Raw genomic sequence first — 20,367 nt, 5'->3', positions numbered from 1 at the left:
TTTGTTCCAATAGATGAATAGAATAAAAAGAGTGGTGTAAAACTGATGACCATCATTACTGCTGGTAACTTTGGTGGCAGCAGGGTTCACAATGCAGTAGTGTGCACAAGTAGATACATTTAAAAGACTTAAGATTACGATTAAGGACATTTAATTTGTATTTTTACTGCACAATTTTAAGGAAAGCTCAACTATTACATTTATAATTTCTCTTTTAAAATGTATGAATTTCTACTTTGATCCTTACTAAGGTAATCAAACCACATCTCAATTTGTTTTGTGGTCTCGCGAGACTGTGATTCAAAATTTGCCCGAAAATCGTCATTTTTCCGACAGGCATTAAAAGCATCATACAATTAGAAACACCTGCATCCTCACAACGGCAGAGCAAACCTTAATGTGGAAGGCACAGTTTTAATAAGATATACGAGCGGTCAGACAAGTTTAACAGTGGAGCCAGTGGCAGGTTGCAGAGGCCGCCGCGGGTTTGAGTCCTGAAACTAAAGGCTCCAGATAAAGTTAGCTAACTTGAGCTAGATTTGGAAAGAAAACACAACGTGCCAACAACAAGATATTTTTTAAACGGGTAGCTTAGCTCCGGATTTTAAATTGTTCTACAAGTTGTTCCTGTTCAACAATGGTAAGTGTGTATTACCTCACGTTCATTTAGGTCAATGTTAAAACCAAATTAGCTTAAGGCTAGTTTATTAGTCTGCTAATTGGTTGTCAGAATATCTTAGCCGCCATTACTAATTGTGGCTAAGAAACTTGGCCTTGTGCTGCTTCCTCAAAACGAAGCAAATGGACCTCATTTCCACAGTACTTTTAATAAAACAACATAAATGTTTGACTTCTAATTAACAGAAGGAGACAACGAAGCCTGTCAGCCACCAGCAGGCCAGCCAGCTGCTCCACAACAAGTTCATTGTGGTGCTCGGAGACTCAAGTGAGTCCTCGCTGTAGTTTTACATACAGACTGTATCTGGTCACTGAGTTGTGATCCACTTTTAATGCTCTCTGTGTCTCGTCCTCAGTCCAGAGGTCTGTATACAAGGACCTGGTTCTGCTGTTACAGAAGGAGAAATATCTCTCTTTAAAACAGCTCAAGAGCAAGGTAAGTGATGTTTTATACAGTCTGTAAACATCTGTATCTGCAGTCTGTCTTCACATCCCTGTGTTAACTCGCTCTCTCCTCCAGGGTGAGATGAGCTTTGAACAGGACTGCCTGGTGGAAGGAGGTTGCCTGAGCGGTATGCACAATGGCACGCAGTACCAGGAGGTTCGACAGTTTCAGTCCGCCCACCATCTGGTCCGCTTTTACTTCGTCACACGCATTTACTCTCGCTACATGGAGAGCATCCTCGAAGACTTCCGCCAAGGCTTGAAACCAGATGTAGTCATTATCAACTCCTGCGTTTGGGATATTTCAAGGTGGGTCCTGTAAGATGTTATTTTTGAAGGTGTGTGTGTGTGCATTAGTTTATTTAATCAAACGTGATTTGGTTCAACCAGCTAACACCCGTCCCTTCATACAAGACTGCACTTGACTTTGTTAGCTGTGGGTGATGTGGATTTAAAAAAAAAAAAAAAAACATTTTGATGTATTTAATCACAATCATTTTGTAATGCCCTGTAGACCATAGCCAGGTTTGAAATGGCCTATAAACTACTCCATTTGCACCATTAAAACACAATAGTGCATTAAAGATACTGCACAGGTTTCAAAGTGTCGAGTAAAACCTGAGTTTAATTTGAAGTTGTATAACATAATCATAAAATTACACTTTCCAAGTTTTTTTCAAGTACTCACAACTCAATTGTTTACAATACGTCACCCAAGGAAGAGCAATTTGTCAATTGTCTAAAGATTGAGTTGGATACATCACTCATGACTGGGTTTGTTCACGTAGAGCAAATCTGTTAGTCAGTGTGGTTAGGTTAAGTTTGGAAACAGAATTAATTCAGTACCTGAAAAAGCAAATTGTGGATGCCTTGGATCACAATCTTGATCTAAAATTGTTAGTTGTCTACACCTAGTTGGAGGTGTGTTTTGGATTTGGCAAAAAGGTGTGGTTGAAGTCTAATTTATTCTTTTCTCCCTCATCCCCACCTCTAGATCTAACAGTGAGGGTGAGGTAGGTGTGGGTAGCCGGGAACAGTTCTTTACAATCTTATAACAGGTGATATCCTGCTCCAAACAGCTGTACTTTTCCACAGTCACACCCTCATTTAAGTGATGTGTGTGTGTGTGTGTGTGTGTGTGTGTGTGTGTGTGAGTGTGTGTGTGTGTGTGTGTGTGTGTGTGTGTGTGTGAGTGATACACACACACAGCAGTAGCAGAGGACAAAGCCCTGTTCAGCTTGAATGTATCAGGTTTGCCTGAAGCACAATGAACTGAAGCTGTTTGCCTAACGTGTTCCCTGGTGTAAGGGCTCACTGAAACACCGGCTCTGAATAGGGCCTTTGGCATTTTTGGAGGTTTCACGGCCACTGTAGTTTCTCCTACCCGCTTGGAAGGCTGAGCTGTATTCAGTTAATTGCAATCTGCAACTTCACCACTAGATGTTTCTAAATCCTGCAATCCCGTCCTTTTGAGCCCCAGTTTGATTAGTTTGTGCGTAGTGAATGTGTTCTTCATCGGTTTGTCTGTGTTTGTGTTGGGTTTGTAGATACCTTTCCAGTTGGATTGATGACTACAAGGAGAATCTGCATAAATTCTTTAAAGAACTACGTGGCGTTCTTCCGGAGGAAGCCCTGGTTGTATGGAACCTCACCATGCCCTTAGGCGAGAGGATCAAAGGTGGTTTCCTGGTCCCAGAGGTACGTCGTCGCCAACCATCCGCATCACAACCAGACATGGAAATCTGGTCTTGTTGGGGAAATTGGAATATCCCCTCTTTCACTGACAGTCGGATCTCATCCTGACAATTGAAGGGGTGATTGACGTTTGGTTTTCCTGTGCTAATATTAAGGCAATTTTAATTGGCCTTTCTGTGGATGTTTATAAAAATCTCTGCATTTAAAGGCAAGTCCTTAATGACAAACCAGTTTGCATTTCTTTTCCACGGACACCTCACATCCCCCTTCTCTATATGCCTGCTCACCAAAACCTGACTCTATGCTCTATACGAGTCACTGACTATGATTTGGATTGTGAGTTTGAAGGTAAGATAATGATGTTAAACAGAACATGATGCTGTGATATTGTGCTGCACCTGGCACAGACACACACTTTATTTTATTGATTTGTTTTTTTTAATCTATGCTGCTGTGCCTATCACACTTTGCATAAGAATTCATAATAAATGATTAATGTCAACCAATAATTTAGCAGCTGAATTTAATTATGGGGATAATCTATAATTATACATTTCTCATTATTGGCCAATAATTTATCTGCCTTAATTATTGTGCATCCCTAAATAATAAATATATTTATTCACATTTTGCAACGTGTGTGGAGCAGAGTGTGCTAGAGCCAGTGCTGGCTTGTAATCCCAGCAACGGACCACTTTTCCCATCATCTCCTGTCTGAGTGCTGGCTGTGTAGTTTTTATTTTCCACAATGCTAATGTTACTTATTGTTATTGCTTTTAATGTGTCGGTTCAGAACATGGTGGTTTATGTTGGTAATTGTCATTTGTGCTGGTTTATAGTTTTAACCATTAGTTCAATTTTATTTGTATAGCGCCAATTCATAACAGGAGTTATCTCAGGACACTTTTCAAATGGAGCAGGTCTAGACCGAACTCCTTATAACGTGAGGTGGTTGTTAGATTTCTTGACTGAGTCATTCATACTGAGAGTTTACTGTGTTCACAACATACAGGCAACAGGAGATTTGTGTCATTTGTGCCTGTGGAGTTTAATTTAGCCACTTAGTAGGTGGGTTGCATCCCTAGAAATTAAGAACATCTTAAAGACCATAGTAATGTGTATTTTGTATCCAAAATATATATATTATGTTCAACACTTTGTGTTTGTTCTCCCTCCCTCTTTCACCTCAGATTGAACACAGGGCCTCTCAGCTGCGTCAGGATGTGATTGAGGCTAATTTCTATAGTGGGACTCTGGCTGACGCCTACGGGATGGATGTGTTGGACCTCCATTACCAGTTCCGCTTCTTCCTGCAACACCGCACCAAGGATGGAGTCCACTGGAACGCTCTCGCCCACCGCAGGATAACCTCTCTGCTGTTGCAGCACAGTGCTCAGGCCTGGGGTGTCGTCATGCCCTCTCCATTGACTACTGTTGGTGAGGAAGACGACACACAACCACACACAGGAGTAAATTATAAAGCCCCACTGTAAGATGGGACTTATTATTTAGGCTTACTGCACTAATGGCCTTTGTTTGAATTAGATTGACATTTTGTTCTTTTGGTGCTATCCATTTGTCTCGGAAACCGACCGCCCGAGTTGGAAAGTGTAAATCTCGCAGCTATCTTGTGACATTTCACGAGACACACCCCCTTTTGGTCGGAACTTCAGCCGTCCAGCTCGGGGTACCTCACAGTACACCGAGCTAAACGAGGACGAACGTATTTGTACTACGTTGGTCGTTTTAATGTCGATTTTTAAATGCTCCTACACACTTGTTTACATTGCTGCTTTAGTTCGGTCACCAATGTATGCATTGCACGATGTTGTACATGCAATACAATGTAAAGTTTTGTTTTGGAGCTGGTTTGCTAAATAGGCTAATGTAGCTAACAATAACACTAGCCTGCCACTGCCCCTGGTGGCTGGAGACAAACGCCACAGCACTTGTTGAAATTGAAATAGGCGAAAATGGCAAAATATTATTGAAATGTAAGACTTGCATTAACGGAATTACTAAATTGCTTCTGTAGAATAACATATTATTTCACATTATTTTCAAAAAACCCAAAACAATAACAACACAGCTGCTGCACTTCATTCTGCCTCGTAATGCCCAAAGACAATCTGGAACGCTATAAGTGGTACAAGCCAGGCAATTACGTCCAATCTCGCGGCGGGGGATTTACCAGACAAATGGATAGCAGCATTTTTTAGAGCAAACAGAGTTTACTGAACAGCAGCATGGAATCAAACCTGCAGGTAAGACAGCAGATGACGACAGTGTGTTGATTAGCATTATTTCTGTTGATGCATTAACAAAGGGCAAGCAAATATGGGTGAAATAAAACACAATAACCGTGTGACCTTCTAAAATAAAGGCCCTGTACATTCAGACATGTTCTTGGATTTGCCACCTGTTAAATTATATACTTGGATGTCCATCATCATCCCTCTATTGTCTCTGTTACTCTGTGAAAGGCCACTCATCAAAGGAAACTTACAACAGCAACAGAGAGGAGTTCTTCAGCGATTCCTTCACTTTAGGCTACTTGAACTTCGAGAAGAACGACCCTTGGCCACAGGCATGTCACCGTAAGGCTGCTGGAGCTCACAGACCCGCCCTCCCAACACTGCCTTACCTACCAGTTCACAGACATCCATATGAACATGGACAGTTTAGAAATGGTAAGTGTACTGAGCTGAACAGATTGGAGAGATTAGAGTATCTGTGTGTTCTCTGATCTACTTATTGAAAATGTCTTTGAGCAGCCCATTGACATTCCCTGTGTGGTCTGCAGGTTTCAACTACAGGACTCCACACCACTTTGAGCCCTACCATGAGCACCATCATCAGCATGTGATGAGGAGCCGACACACCAGACACCACTATGCTCCGTACACCCATCACAGACACAGTCAGTACTCCCGTCACGGCCACTACTACTGAGGCAGGGTGCATCACGACATTCAGACATGGTGAACTGTTATCTACGCCAGTCTCTTGCTTCACCTGCAGTACATTATGGTCCTCTGTGTTCTAAGGAGGAGGCGTTAATCCCCAAACTGCTTACTTTAGTTCACTCAGATTTGATTGAATTCAGCGAATTGCCTTAGACATACACATATATTGGTCCTTTTTCTTATATTGTAAATTAGTTAATTACTCTTTTTTTTTTTTGCACCAATAATAGATTTTAAATATATTTTTCATTTCAGAGAACTTTTAATTCTACACTTCAAATGTCAGGTGCTGTGTTCTAATTCAAAACATTTAAATGGGACTGTTTTTGACTTATTTTAAAATCAATCACTCAAAGTTCTAAATTAATGATCCCTCTGATGTCTCTTAATGACAAGTATGGGATAAAGATTTTGTTTCCTTTAGGCCTTAAACACATCAATGTTCAGAGTGATTTTTCTATCTGATTTATGCAGTCAGAAGTGGTAGAGAAACCGCTTTGGACCTGTCTGCCTTGCCAGTAACAATGTAATCCTGCTTCATTTTAATAACGTATTCACTCAAGCATAATACCAGCTTTGGCTTTAAAGCCATTAACTGAAATGTGTTAATAGTGCTGAGATTAAAACAGGATTACAATTTGTAGACACTGGTGCCCTAAACTCTTCATGAACACTTGTAAGTTTGACATGACACATTTAATAAAGATATTTTTTTGCTCTGAAGTGAATTGCTTTTATTGTCTGACAACAAATACAAAAGATACAAAGGGGGGTGGGGACTTTAATTGTGGAAGTACAGTAAAAATGACTTGCTAGCATTCCCCTTTTCCACAAAGTGTTGGTAAAACTGTTACATACAAAGTGTTTCAGTGATGAAAACACTACCCCATAAAGTGACATAAAGGAGTCAAATCCATTTGGACTCTGTTATGGAACAGTCACACATCAGTTTTGTCAATATAAAGAAACGACTGTGCCTTAGTTTTGTTAGTGCTATAATATTGAATGCAAATATTGGATACAAGTTCCTGAGAGTAGTGAAAAGCAAAAGGGATAAATAAAGGAGAACGTTTAAATGGAAGCTGGAATGAAAATAAGGAAAAGCTTTTCTTGACGTGTTGTCAATCATGGCTGTGGGCCAATGGCATGCGGTCTCAGGCCATGAGGAGGTGGTGCACTTTCTGCAACTGCTGCTGCGACAGGACGAGGCGGTGCACTTGTTCCTGTCCGCGGGAGCATGGAATGGCAACACGGCCTACAAACACGGTACCACCCTGCTTCTCTCCCTTGGCCTAGGAAAAGACACATATATACATGCGGTTTCATTTCTTGAACAAGTATCGAAATCTTCTGACAAGAAAAGATGAAACTTGGTGCAGGGTTTTACCTTAACAAAGGAGGAGACGGGGAATGTGGCGAAGTCAGAGGAAGCCTTTGCTCCAGGCTGATATGAGACTACATGTTCAGCTACTTCTCCCTGAAACAGAAAAGTGTCCAGATGTTTGGTTTTGTATTGCGGTCAGCTTACTGTCACGGTAAGGAGAACTGATATGATTCTGAAGTTGTGTCACCTTGAGTTTATCCAGAGCATCACTGAGGTTCTGCAGTCTAGCCGTCTGCTCCAGCAGCTGGGCACTGGCAGTAACTGGAAGAAACACAGAAAATCAACCAGTTCACTCAGCTGAGAACAACCATAAGCACACATGGGAGCGCACAGTGTAGAAACTGAGACACACACCTGCTGTCTTCCCAGTGACGTCCACCACTTTCACCTCTGAACTCAGCTTGAGCAGGGTGGCCAGCAGTTGGTCAGTCCTGCGATAGATGCCTGTGTTCAGTCCCTCTGGTGGCATGGAGCTCTCTTTGGACACTTTTGGTAGTTTGGGAGGGCAGAGTGGAGGCAGGGAGGCCAGCTGGGCTCTCATCTTCTCTGCCTGTGAGTAAAATATACTCAGGGTCAGTATTACCAGGGTTTACAACAATACCACAACACAACAACACAAACACCAGTGTACCTTGAGTCTGTTGTTTTCATTCTTAAGGTGTTTGATGCCCAGTCTCTGAGCTTCAACCTGCTGCCTGAGGAGAGGGGAGTCCACCACCTGTACTGGTCCTGCCAGGGATGGAGGCAGACCTGCTGGAAACAGAAAGGGAGAGCGGTGAGAGGCGTTCAATCACTATGACAACTGTGCTTTTCCTGTGACAGCAGTGAGTCTTTTTTCCCCAAAATTGTGAGACTATTTTTGTGATTCCCAATATCTAAATGTTTTCTAGTATTAATTGTACAATTACTAACTACAGGAAAAACATCTCTCATTACCAGCTGGTTGAAACTGCTTTTCACAAAGTTGAATTAGAGGCTATCACACCTTTTATGAAACATAAAATGACAATTTCTATCTGCCTCACCTCCTGCGGATCCCTGGACTATGGAGGCAATTCCAGAAGCAGGCGGGCCTCTCAGGCCTTCAATGGTCAACTTGGACTGGTTGTTAATGCGTTGTTTCAGCTCTGCCTTCTCTGCCTCCAGCTGGTCAATATCAGCCTGCAGAGCGTCCATCGTCTCCTCAAACTCCCTGAAGATAAGGAGAGAGGAAGGTGAGCGAACAGGAAAAGTAAGAAGAGAGAAAAACGCACGGAAAATCTAACTTGTGTTCATTTCTTATTCTCCCTTCTTTATCATTCTTACTTTTCTTTCTTCTTCAGCAGGGCGAGGTTCTCGTCCAGTTTGGTCTGAATCTTCTCCACCCGTTCATCTGCGTCTTTGGTGGACGTGTCCAGCTTCTTCTCCAGCAGGCTCAGACGGACGTTGGCCTCACTCAGCTCCTCGCCCTGGGGGAGGGAGGTACAGATGCATTAATTAGGCCCTTCAGTTTGGCATTCCAGTTGGGATTCTTTCAATTTCAAAGTGGCAGAATTATGTAGAACACTTCACTTGGCAGAGAAAGATCAAGTGATTTGTCGGAAGTGTTTGATGTAGTGTGTCACCTTTATCTTGAGTGACTTTTTGAGCTCCTTGATGACCGTCTCTCGGTCTTCTAGTTTAACTCCGAGACCCTCAGCGTCAGTCATCTCGGCCCTCACGGTGGATGCTCTCATCTCAATCGGAGGAGTCTGAGGATGTGGGGGAAGTGATCAAGTAGTGAGAATTGGAACAGGGAATAAAAGACCAATTTGCTTGAATTTCAGTCTCAAATATGCGATTCATTAATGTGAATGTTCGAGGCACGCACATACCATAGCCTGTGGTTTGTCAGCATCATACTCTCCTTCCTGCATGGCCGTGGCCATCTTGTTCATGGTACTGATGACAGAGCTGCAGGACTGGCGCAGACACTCTGGGCCATTCAGGCCATGGGAGCCATACACCTTGGGGACAAGTTTGCAGATTTAGATAAATATAGATTTAGATACAATAACACAGCTGCAACCTAAAATCAACTACCTATGCCTACTTGTCCCAAAACAACAATACTCAGAACTAAAAAGTGTTTTCTAATTAATTCAGTGTACAAAGTTATTGTATTTCAATGCTTGATAGAACAATCCCCGACCACTACTTCACAACAAATGCCAAGAAATTTTTGCAAATAACATTTTGCCAAGGTCTAGTGAGAGCATCTGTGACCATCAATTGTCCATTTAAACCAGACAAAAGACTCCAAACTAAAATAATCAGTGACAAATGGGTCAAGGAGTATCGGGCGAATGGTGCATGATTGATGGTTGAACTACCTGCTCCACAGCCTTGCAGGCGATATCCTCCATCTTGAGAGCGTTGAGCCCCTCCTGTTCTGCCAGTGAAGCAACCATCTGAGCTCCAGCTGCAGCCACTTCCTGCAGCACAGCCACCACGCGGGTCTGCTGGCGCCTGCACTCCGTCAACGTCTCCGACACCTGCCAGTGAGACACAATATGTCAATCAAATATTTACTGCAGATCAATCATTTCTGAGTGTGTGTTAGTGGGTCGATGATCTTCAGACAGTGTGTCAATAAATCATGCAAAGGATAAACATGTAAGACAAAAAGGGAGTTTTCTATTATGTTTGTTTCTGTATCCTATACCTGTGGTCCAAAATTGAGAGCCGCGGGTACTCCAACTACATCTGTTCCAGGCATGCGACGGCGGATCTTCTTACAGAACTGTCTGATATCAGAGCAGGAAGTGTCCAAGTCCTTTAGAAGGACAGCGAGGCTAGAGCTCTCCTGACCCGCGCCCAGGAACGCCCGGAGACGAGCTACCTCCACTCCCATGCATTCCAGGGCACTCTGGGTAAACTGGAGGCGAGAGGGTGGCATTGGTGAAGTTAGGAAACTCTTATTACTACACTGTCATTTATGTTTTACTACCATATTTTCTCATAGGGATAAAGAAAAAAAATTGTTGAGATTTCTTATACATTTTTACCTTAGTAACCACATGAAAATGACTCTAAAGAAAAACAAAGCTTGAAGTACCTTAATGTGGTCAGCCAGCTGCACTGTGCAGTTTTCAGTGTGATCTGCCAGATGGACGCTGTACAGTTGCTGGAAGACAAAACAGTGGACAAAACTTTATGAAAAGACTATATTCAGATTCATATAAATATACTGTATATTTGTTTGATAGTAGTCGTACAATAGGCTGAGAGACTCATTTGAAGCCATCACATACTAGTTTTAAATGCGTATTGGAAGATCTGAATAAATATAATGTAAGGAAAATGTATAGAACTGTCAATCCATAAGTTTGATTGTGTTGATATACAACTCTTGTTTCATATAAAACCACATTCTTTTGTTACCTGATAGTACTTGATGGCCTTAGTAAGAGGTTCCACCTGAACAGTCTCATCTAGCTGATCTTTATGCAGCAGGTCGATGAAATAATCCAGAGAGCGCTCATGGAAGCTCATCTCAGAGTAGAGTGTGCCCATGCGCTTGAAAACCTCCACGCTGCAAGTATTCAGAGCCCTGGAAGCAGAGCAAGGAAGACGGAAAGAACAAATTATGATTTTTCTAGAGATATCAAATATTTCTTCATATAATAAAACAATAATTCTGCTTTTATTGCCAGCAGCCAAGACGCAAATCTTTAAAATCCTCTAATAATAAGAGCTGTGTATGGGCAAGAATTTGTCGATACGATACACAACATGATACCGAGATTATGATTATATCATATATTGTGTATCATATTGTGATACTGTAAGAAGGCAATATATTGCGTTTACTTTATTTTATTTCAATTAAATTTATTTTAGGAAAACTACATTGTATAAAGAACAAACCACCATATGCATAAAATCTGAAGAGCTTTTTTTAAGCAAACCAGAACAGTGAGATCTGAATTTGTTTTTATTACAGTACCTGTAACGCCCAACAGTTTACAACAATGCTATCTAGCAGTGGGAGGTTTAAATATAAAAAACAATACAGTGTTTTGAGAATTGATACTAATAATATCACAAAACAAAATATTGCCATATGATTTCTTACACCCCTAATTATAACACCATATTTGATTTCTGAGGCATTAGTGATGAGGCTGCAGTGCTTACTGTTCGTATTTGTGCAGGGTGGCCTGCAGCAGACTCAGGGAGTAGACCAGTCCTGAGGCAAAGCTACGCTGCTCTCCCGGAGGCCCTCTGAGCCCCGTCCCCTGGGCCAAGTTCCCATTCAAGTCAAACTTCTCCTGAGCCTGTTTACTGATAAGCTCAGCCTGAGAGGTAAAGGACACACACACACATAGAGAAGCATTGATTAGAGGGACAAACTAAGCACAGTGGAGTTAAAATAGTGATGAGGATTCAACAAAAAGATCCTTCTCACAAATGCACCTCCAAACATACACACAGCTTCATACCTTGCATATGAGCCTGGGGATGAGCAGGAGGACCAGAATACAGTCGTGATCTCCACCATGACGGAGGAAGGAGTCCGGCATGAAGGAGGTGAGGAGGGATACCTGTCTGTTTGACTGAGCTACTTCCATCTTCCTCAGCTCCATCTCAATGGCCTAGAGAATTACAGATTACACACAAATGGTGGCAGAGGTGTAAAAACAGGCCAACTCCCATCAGTCATCACTCCTGGCATGATAACACACAAATGTTTCCTACCTTGGCATAAGCCTTGGTCTCTGCAAACTTAATCTTGAAGTCAAATAGCTCAGCAGGAGGTTGCTGAACTTCAGCGTTTGCATTCTGCTGGCTGATCAGCTCCCTGTTGGCCTCCTGATGCACGGGGAATGGAAAGCACATAGTGTCAGGGCATCCACTCGCACAGTGTACAGTCTATCCTTTGATTGTTTCCTTGAGCATCCTATCCACTCACCTGTAGCCCCGTGGTGAGCTCTCTGTATTTGCTGATGGTCTGCTGGTAATCAGCTACAGTCTCCTGCGCAGCCTCCACCCTTTTCTCAGCCTCTCGGACCTTCGCTCCACACAGGTCAAGCTGCTCTCTCAGCTCCATTTCTGTCTCCCGGGCGTTCTCCTGGAGCTCATCGTTCATCTCGTTGATGGCCTCCTATTGTTGCAGATACAAGTTAGAGATCAGTAAATAAATATCCTTTTTTTTTTTTCTTCGACCTGTGTAATAATTTTCTGCTTACATTTACCATAATGTTGGTGTTGAAGTTAATAACTCAAAGATTTTACCCAAAAATGTATTATTATTATTATAATTAATTTATTAAAAGTAGGATCTAACTGAATACTTGCACAGTATGAACACGGCCTGTTTTGGTTAGGAAATAATTGTAGGGAATCATAAGTGCAGCTGTACAAACCAGATCAGTGACTGTTTCTCTCATCTCTCTGACTTTCTCCTCCAGGTCGAGGTTCCTCTCCGTCAGGGTCTCCACCATCTCCTCTGACCCCAGAGCAGCATCCACCTGGTACACACACACACACACAAGCAAGCACATATGTACAGTTTATTTCTCAGATGGCTAACCAGAACAGCCCATTGTTTCTTCTGAATGTCAATAACAAATACCTCAGCCTAAACCTTTTGTTTACTGTATCTGACTCCGCAAAGCAGCAGCAGACATTTCCTTTCTGTAATTACATTCATCCATACCTGCTCCTTCAGTTCATCAATAGTGGCCTCCGCCTGCTTGACCTCTTCCTGCAGCTTTTCCTTCTGAGTCCTCAGAGTCTCCAGCTCATTGTTCTTCTTCTCCATCTGCTTCTGCAGCTTCACATGCTCCTGCTTCTCTGAAGAAGACAGGTCACGCATCCTGAGGAGGAAAAGGACAATTAAATTAGATGGCCCCTTCATAGACCCTTTTATGGAAGTTTTTAAATTTTGTATTTACACTTTAATCAAACGCTTTTTAGACATTTGACTGACCGAACCAATGCTTCCTTTAGCCTGCTGTTCTGCTCCTCCAGCTGTTTGACATGATAACTTGAGGCCGCTCCATCTGAGCCTGAAGGAGAAAAAGGAAACACAGTGAGGGAAAGCATTAAATAAAGGATTGGCATGACAAGAAGAAAGAAAGGGCGAGACACAGATATCTGAGTGGAGTACAGACCTTTTTCTGAGATCTCATGTCTCAGGATCTCCAGGTCCATGGAGAGCTCCTCAACTTTCTCTTTCAGTGTGTCCACCTCCACTTGCAGTGACTCTGCCCGCTCTTCAGCCATCTCTTTGTCCAATGTGGCCATCTCTATGGCATCTGCGGTGTCGGACATCTCTTCCATGTAGCGGTCCTTGGACTCATGTGCCTCACGGGCTTCCTGCACGTACAAGGAGGTACAAAATAAAACTCTAGAAAGTCATGTATGCTGATAGTGGAGCTGCTTCTTTCATTCTTACGGGCTAATTCAGACTTAAAATCAATTATTAGTACTTTATTTTTCTGTGTACCTTCTTGGCCTCTTTTAGTTGTTTCTGCAGCTCAGCCTGCTGCTCCTGCATTTTGTTCTTCCACTCCTGAAGCTGCTCCAGCTGGATCTTGTGTTTCTCAAGCTCCTTCAGCTTGGCCTTGTCCTCCGTCCGCTTCATCTTCAGCGTTTCCAGCTTCTCTTCCAGGTCTTTGACCTGACCTCGCATTGATTCCTCTTCCTGGGAAGGATGGATGGATGGATGGATGGATGGATGGATGGATGGATGGGGAGGAGAAGAGAGAAGACTGTTTTAATGTGCTGCCTATAGCCATTTTAAAGGATTAACTGGACCTCATTTATGTCCCAATATTTAGTTTTAAGGCAACAAAGAAACATAACAAAAACACTGATTATGTCCCACCACCAACAACCCAGAAAAATATGTTAATGTAAATTCTGCTGCCCCAAATCAAGTTGCAAATAAGTTTCCTCATTTAATGGACTTCATCAACTGCATCAACAGGAACCTCTGCCAGACACTTTAAAGATCAATGAAGGAAGATTAATGCATTCCATCCAAACATAATGGTGAATCGAGTATTTCATTCAGTGTCTCAGAAAGTTAATTCATGCATCATTAGCACCATGGGTATATTACAAAACCATATTTAAGTATTGACAGGGTGTGCTGGGGGTCATTCTGTCCTCTGATGTTATGAGTTTATTAGTAAACTCGTGCCAGGTGCATGCATGTAGCCATCAGAAAACTCTACCTGCTTGGAAATGGCAGGTTCCACCTGGTCAAACAATGACAACATGGATGAAATGGGACAAGCTCATTAAAATGACAAATGGAGATGATGGAAATGTTGATCTTTTGTGCTGGTGATATTAGACTAAAAACCTTTTGATTATAGGTCTTTATGAGCACAGTTTTCCCGGACACTAAAATGGGCTCTTCTAATTGTCAGTGACCCACCTTGCTTGGAGTAGCTGGGATCGCGGCCGCCGCCGCTGCAGGTGACCCGCTGGGCTGAGGCATGACGGGAGCCCCCAGTGCACCCTGGTGGGAGGACAGGCCCACCTCGCTGACATCGCCAGACAGAGAGGTCGACAGGCTCTCGCGAGACGTCTGTTGACCGATGCAGGTATGTGTTGGAGAGTGGTGGGAGGCAAAAGGTGAGGGATGAAACAGAGGAATGGTATTTGATATTTGATTAGTATTTGAATGTCAGTTAACAATCCAATAAGAACAAAAACAAAAGCTTATCCCACAGTGAACCCAGTAGAAGAGTGAACATGCTGTGTTATATGCTGTGCCACTGTATTCATCTTGTGATAGCTTATGATAAAATACAACAATCTTCCCGACTTCCATGAGATCAGTCTTCCAGGACCAAACAGTTCACCTCACAAGCTCCCACAGACACCACTTTGAGTTCATTTATGTAGGAGAGTCCTGCACCTGTGCACCGAAAGGGCAACAAATCACCAGTTTTTATGTGACAAAACACAGCACTCCCTGTGAGGCAACAGGTGAGGTCCCCCGATGTGAGAGCGTACCATGAGCGTCTGGCTGGTGCGGCCGGGGGTGCGTCCCAAGAGGGAGGGGAGGGAGGTGGCAGGCGTGAGACGACTTGGAGTGCTCCACTGCCACAGTGCGATCAGAGACACTGCGTTAGGACTCTCAAGAGTTATTTGTAAAACTCAGCTGCAGAGTGAAGCCTTGTGGTTCTTACCCATGCGCATTGTAATTACCAAGTGCAGAGAAGTACAATCATCTTTTGAAAATAATTTTGAAAATGAAAAAAAAAAAACAGTAACACTGTGCATCACAACCTTATATATAGTGTCAATGATCACAACACATAATCATCATCTTCATATAAACCTTAAAATGATTCAATACAAAACTCACTGAATTGTTTATGTTCAGATCACAGTTTTAAGGTAAGTTTGCATTGTTATTCCAGGTCGTTTACTCATTTTATGAATGAATGTCTTGTACCTTCAAATCTCAACATACTAATGCCTAAACCAATTACCATGTACCTTCCTTCATTCTGTTATCATTTATGGCAAATCTTTATTTTGGTGAAAACCAGCTGAAATGGGCCACCTGAAAGCTATAGTGAAAGCTTTCAAATGTAATCTACCAACACCTTCCAGACTTACCAAATAACTATTAAAACTATGCAAAAGGGCCTTTATTAGAGGCACAAATGCGGATAATGAATGAAATGGATTTCTGTTGCACTTATCAAACCAGTGTAATCTTGGTTCTCTTCTTACTGTAGTTTGAGGACAAGTATGTACTTCTTATCGTACTACACAAAAATGCATGGCCTTTGAAAACATTTTGAACATGTGAAGCTGTGCCCTTGGTCTAACTTGCCAAGTATTACAAAGATGACACATGAAAATAACAAAACCATTCTATTTTGATGCTGTTTGACCTCCCCTGTTTGCTGTAGACAAGCTCACCTTGGAAGAGCGGCGGGTAGAGGACTGGAGGAGAGGAGGAGGTGAGTTGCAGAGAGAGGGATGCACACACGCACACACGCGCACACACACACGCGCACACACACACGGATATACACACGCACGTCCGGTGGTGAAGCAAGAAAGAGATTAGCAGCACATAAGAAGCATAGCCACTGTTAGTTTAAATACACTGATCATAGCTTTGATGGCTGCATGCACCATTTTAAAGGACAGTTATTCTTTATGACTCAAGCCATAGGAGCAGGATAAAATGTGAACTCATGCAACAATGTTAAACAGTGGCAAAAGGTCACTGAACTGTGAGGACAAGAGGAATGACACCATCATGATGACCTCTCTCTCTGTAAATGTAAACACTGGATGTCTTAACCAGAATAAAAAAATAAAATAAAATAAAGTTAGCCAACAAGCAACATCATCTGGTGTAATGAATGGAGTGTGGCCTCGGAGAAAATACAGTGAAAATGATATGTATCAATAACAGGTGATGTCTTCATGTCCCGTGCAAACGTTGTAAATGTAAAAGGGTAACTTAAATATAAAAGATGAGTAGCCACATTAGTGTGATTAACAACAACCAAGGCAAAAGCAAATGTGCTGAATTTAAATATTTCTACCTTCTTAACGTTCACAGGTGTCTGTAAAAGGTATTCAGAAAAACAAAAATGACAAGTCAACCCAAAGCTGAGAGGCAAACAGAAACTCATTTGCATTGTACACGAAAGAAAAAAAGAAAGATTGGGCAACATTTTGAAACAAAGCACCTCTGCTCAGGAAAACACAGCAAAGGGACGGAGAGAGGTTTGACAGTCATATCAGAGTGGATTTAGTTGCACACAAACACATTTACATTAACCAACATGGAAAGGGTATGTAAAGTGTCAGTAATTTACTTAAAAAGAGTGAGTATATGGACAAGCCATATTTCTTAAATCTATGGTACATACACCAAGAGCCACAGGAATCCAACCATCTTTAAAGCCAAGTCATGGAAACAACACAAAGCAGTAAGGTGTATGTAATGTTGCCTACCTGCTTGGTTGTTCTGGGAGTCTCAGGAATTTCTAAAGGAAACCAATCAAGAATTATTGTCTGCTGTTATTATTATTATTATTATTATAATTATTATATTATTAATTTTGAGTTACTCTATTATTCTCACACTCACCTTTTTGTCGGAGTATCTTTGCAAGGCCTGATTCAGGAGTATCTGGTGAGGTGGCACTGGAGCCATCGTCCACCACCTGGATCTGTACAGAGAGAGAGGCAGAGAAACACGGGTTGCAATCAGGATGTGATCAGGACAACACGCACATGAAAAAACACAACACACACACACACCAACCTGGGACTGTCTGACAAATATCCCATGGTTTTCCTCACAGGTGAAGTAGCGTTTCCCCTGCACGGTGCCATCATTCTTGCCTTTGGCCTCATTCAGTATGACGCCCACCCACTTCCCAGAGGCAAAGAGGGTGGCGCCGATATAGGCAACAGTGCCACGCTGACCCTTCCCTATTACCTCCACTACAGAGCCAATCTAGGAGAGACAAGAGGGTGAGAGACAGTGAGTCATTGTACACTAGTTCATAGTAATGTCTTTTTTCCCATTTCTTGTGTCTGTATTGATTAATGACCTACCTTTGGAGGTTTGCCACTCTCCACCGTTCCTGCGCTGCTCATTTTGCTGATCAGTGGGCTGGTCAGCTGGAGGATTTGAGAAATACAGTTGGGGATAAAGTAGGGAGAAAGATATGGTGAAAGGTTGGTTACCAATGGGAATGAGGGGTACAGTGTGGGTGGGGTCACTACAAACTAGAGAATTTATTGCTTCAGTTTCAGAATCCCTCAGACATGGTATCTTTTTATATCTTAATTTGGTCAACTAGACATAGCTTAGTGAGAGTATGTATGACAAAGAATGTCAAATATTGTCCACCAGACCTGCTAAAGACCCAAACACACAGCATTGTTTTATGTGCAACAATAATGCCCCATAATTCTCCCTGCTCCAGCTATTAAGAGCAGTCTTAGGAATCAAAAAAAATAAATGACAAGAGAGTCTTAAGGCCACAAAGCACAGAAACACACTCATGCACCCGGTCATATGTCCTGGACCACAATAAACAAGCCATATTCCTGTCTTGCTCACACAAAGATGCTTATTGAAGACAAACTAGGACTGCGGTAGAGTCTAATCCTTTTATGGAGCTGTAGGGACATGTGAATTCACGCTGCCTCGCAGTTTTAAACCAGAGGGCAGAAAACTGGATAGAAAAGGTTTATCAGTACGTTATGATGTTGTTGCTGTAACACAGGATTTTTTTTATTTGTTTAGAGAAGCAGAAAGAAGGTTTGGCAGAATTCTCCAGAAAAAACAATGTAAGGTTAATGGGAAAAGGATTAAAAATTAGGAAGGAATCTTTATCTTATCTCCAGGATAACTAGAGTTACTCAAATTATATTCTTCCTCCTTTTTTTTCGGACGAGGACCCAATATGCAACATCTGCTGTACGGTGAGTGACACAAATCTACTAATCTCTGTAGGTGTAGTCATTACAGTGTAAAGACTTATACTGATCAGGTACAATAATCAAAACTAACACTAATGTACTAAATAAGATAGTATTCATTGTCGTCCACGTTACTTACCCGGGGGGTATAAGAATGTCGCCTGTTCAACGCCATGGTAGCAAGTTAAAATGGTTTCAGCTCCAGTACGAAGATAAAGCTCAAGCACTAATTTAACACCACTTTTTCAACTACATCCCTTCCTCTTTTCCAGAGGGAAGAGAGGACAATTATACAAGGCTGTGATTTCAGGGAGGGATCCCATGTGGTGCATCACAGACCGTCACAGCTGCTCTGAACTGAGAGAGGGAGGGCAATATCTGGCTGCTGTGTCCTCCCACAACAGAAAACACATGGATGTTTAGTCTGGTGCCTTACACTGAGCCTTTTAAATGGTGACCTGATAATTTATGTACTGGCCTGCATTTACTATATAGCTGTATTTGTACAGTAAAGAAGTAGTACCGTATAGAGAAACTGCTGTGTTTTCCCCCTTTCTTAGATATATCATATCCGCCTAACTTATATAAAGTAATCTTGACATATGTTAACAATGAGCTTAACGTTAGACAGCAGCTAACACACAGGGGTTAAGTGCTTAATTAATCTAATGATTTGTTTTTATTCTGTCATAAAACAATATTTAAGTATAGCACACTTGCAAAAAATACACAATGCAATAAAACATCTTTACGACAGAAGAGGGTGGACAAAGTACGAGAGAGAGAAATGTCATTAAATACAGGCTCTTCTGCTTCAACCGTGTTCAGTCAAGGTTCAAAATAACACACACACACACACACACACACACACACACACACACACACACACACACACACACACACAGTGACTTTAAAAAGACTCAACGCTTTACTTTGCCCTCTGGGGTTAGTTTGACTGAAGAATTAGGTTAACAGCTAGCTAACGAGCTAGATTAGCTTCATAGCTAGCGTTAAAACTGGACAAAGCGGCTTAGCAAGGAAGCTAAAGTCAGAAAGAAAAGTGCTGCTAAGACGCTAACACAGAATACAATTATTTTGTAACGTTAGCTCACCTGGCATACACAGAGATTCCTGTCTTTAAATGTAGCTCCTCAAGGTGTTCATACAGACAAACAATGATCCTCTGTTGTTGTTTCTTAGCTACCTAGCTTGGTATCCGGTAGTCTTTTCCGTTGTTTGACAGGTCACTTCCGGTGATGCGCCCCTGGTGGCTGCACCCACTCATGGCTACCTTTGTTTTACTCACTGCACATCTGGGAAGGGATCTTGACCATTTACCTTTTCTTTACAAGGTTTAATGGGAGTGTCTTCTTTCTCTTGAGGACCTAGAGAATGGGGTGTTATTCCTTTTTTTTTTTTTTTTTGGGGTCATTTACTGTCTTTATATAAAAAGAAATGTACAGGTAAACAAACAAGGACTATGGACAGAGATCAAAAGGTGGTGATGATCTTGAGTTTTCACAATCTGACTGAACTCAATTATCTATAAAACAAAAAAGCACATTATATTGCTATTTGAATTTAAATATAGATGGGGATGATTGTGTTAAAGCAGTCTATGAAGCAAGATGAAAGGCAGGAGTAAAATTAACACAATAAGATACTTCAACAATTACCTGAGGTTTTTAAAACAGCATTTTTATTATCAAATGGAAATGTGAGTGAAACGTACAGAGTACAGTAAGTTAA

General features: G+C 41.9%; 2 protein-coding genes across 11 annotated transcripts; one reads left to right on the top strand and one right to left on the bottom strand.

Moving 5' to 3' along the window:
• Positions 1 to 395: 395 nt before the first annotated feature.
• LOC127379283 (PC-esterase domain-containing protein 1A-like) lies at positions 396 to 6,506 on the top strand. Its single transcript, XM_051428692.1, has 8 exons — positions 396 to 640; positions 865 to 946; positions 1,035 to 1,114; positions 1,199 to 1,431; positions 2,670 to 2,820; positions 4,008 to 4,254; positions 5,301 to 5,507; positions 5,621 to 6,506. The coding sequence occupies exons 1-8, from the start codon at positions 638 to 640 to the stop codon at positions 5,767 to 5,769; spliced, it is 1,152 nt and encodes a 383-aa protein (XP_051284652.1). The 5' UTR covers positions 396 to 637; the 3' UTR covers positions 5,770 to 6,506.
• On the bottom strand, positions 6,492 to 19,872 carry LOC127379281 (dynactin subunit 1). 10 transcript variants are annotated; one of them, XM_051428682.1, is made up of 32 exons: positions 19,731 to 19,872; positions 17,746 to 17,811; positions 17,450 to 17,644; positions 17,273 to 17,354; positions 17,137 to 17,168; positions 16,722 to 16,742; positions 16,084 to 16,107; positions 15,163 to 15,249; positions 14,579 to 14,731; positions 14,373 to 14,396; positions 13,640 to 13,837; positions 13,305 to 13,509; positions 13,121 to 13,199; positions 12,848 to 13,007; positions 12,555 to 12,659; positions 12,101 to 12,292; positions 11,887 to 12,000; positions 11,631 to 11,783; positions 11,326 to 11,486; positions 10,570 to 10,738; positions 10,244 to 10,312; positions 9,851 to 10,063; positions 9,519 to 9,680; positions 9,021 to 9,152; positions 8,772 to 8,897; positions 8,473 to 8,615; positions 8,193 to 8,359; positions 7,799 to 7,920; positions 7,522 to 7,717; positions 7,355 to 7,428; positions 7,171 to 7,260; positions 6,492 to 7,075 (listed from the first exon to the last, which is right to left on the bottom strand). In XM_051428682.1, exons 2-32 carry the CDS (start codon positions 17,785 to 17,787, stop codon positions 6,938 to 6,940), a joined length of 3,828 nt encoding a protein of 1,275 aa, XP_051284642.1. In that variant the 5' UTR covers positions 17,788 to 17,811; positions 19,731 to 19,872; the 3' UTR covers positions 6,492 to 6,937. The 10 variants fall into 10 exon arrangements, with proteins under 10 accessions (XP_051284642.1, XP_051284643.1, XP_051284645.1 ...); XM_051428683.1 differs by having other exon boundaries at positions 7,799 to 7,917; positions 19,731 to 19,849; XM_051428685.1 differs by lacking the exon at positions 14,373 to 14,396 and having other exon boundaries at positions 19,731 to 19,849.
• Positions 19,873 to 20,367: the final 495 nt, after the last annotated feature.

This window comes from Dicentrarchus labrax, unplaced genomic scaffold (assembly GCF_905237075.1).
Source record: "Dicentrarchus labrax unplaced genomic scaffold, dlabrax2021, whole genome shotgun sequence".
Lineage (NCBI taxonomy): Eukaryota > Metazoa > Chordata > Actinopteri > Moronidae > Dicentrarchus > Dicentrarchus labrax.
This window is presented reverse-complemented; position numbering and strand designations above follow the sequence as displayed.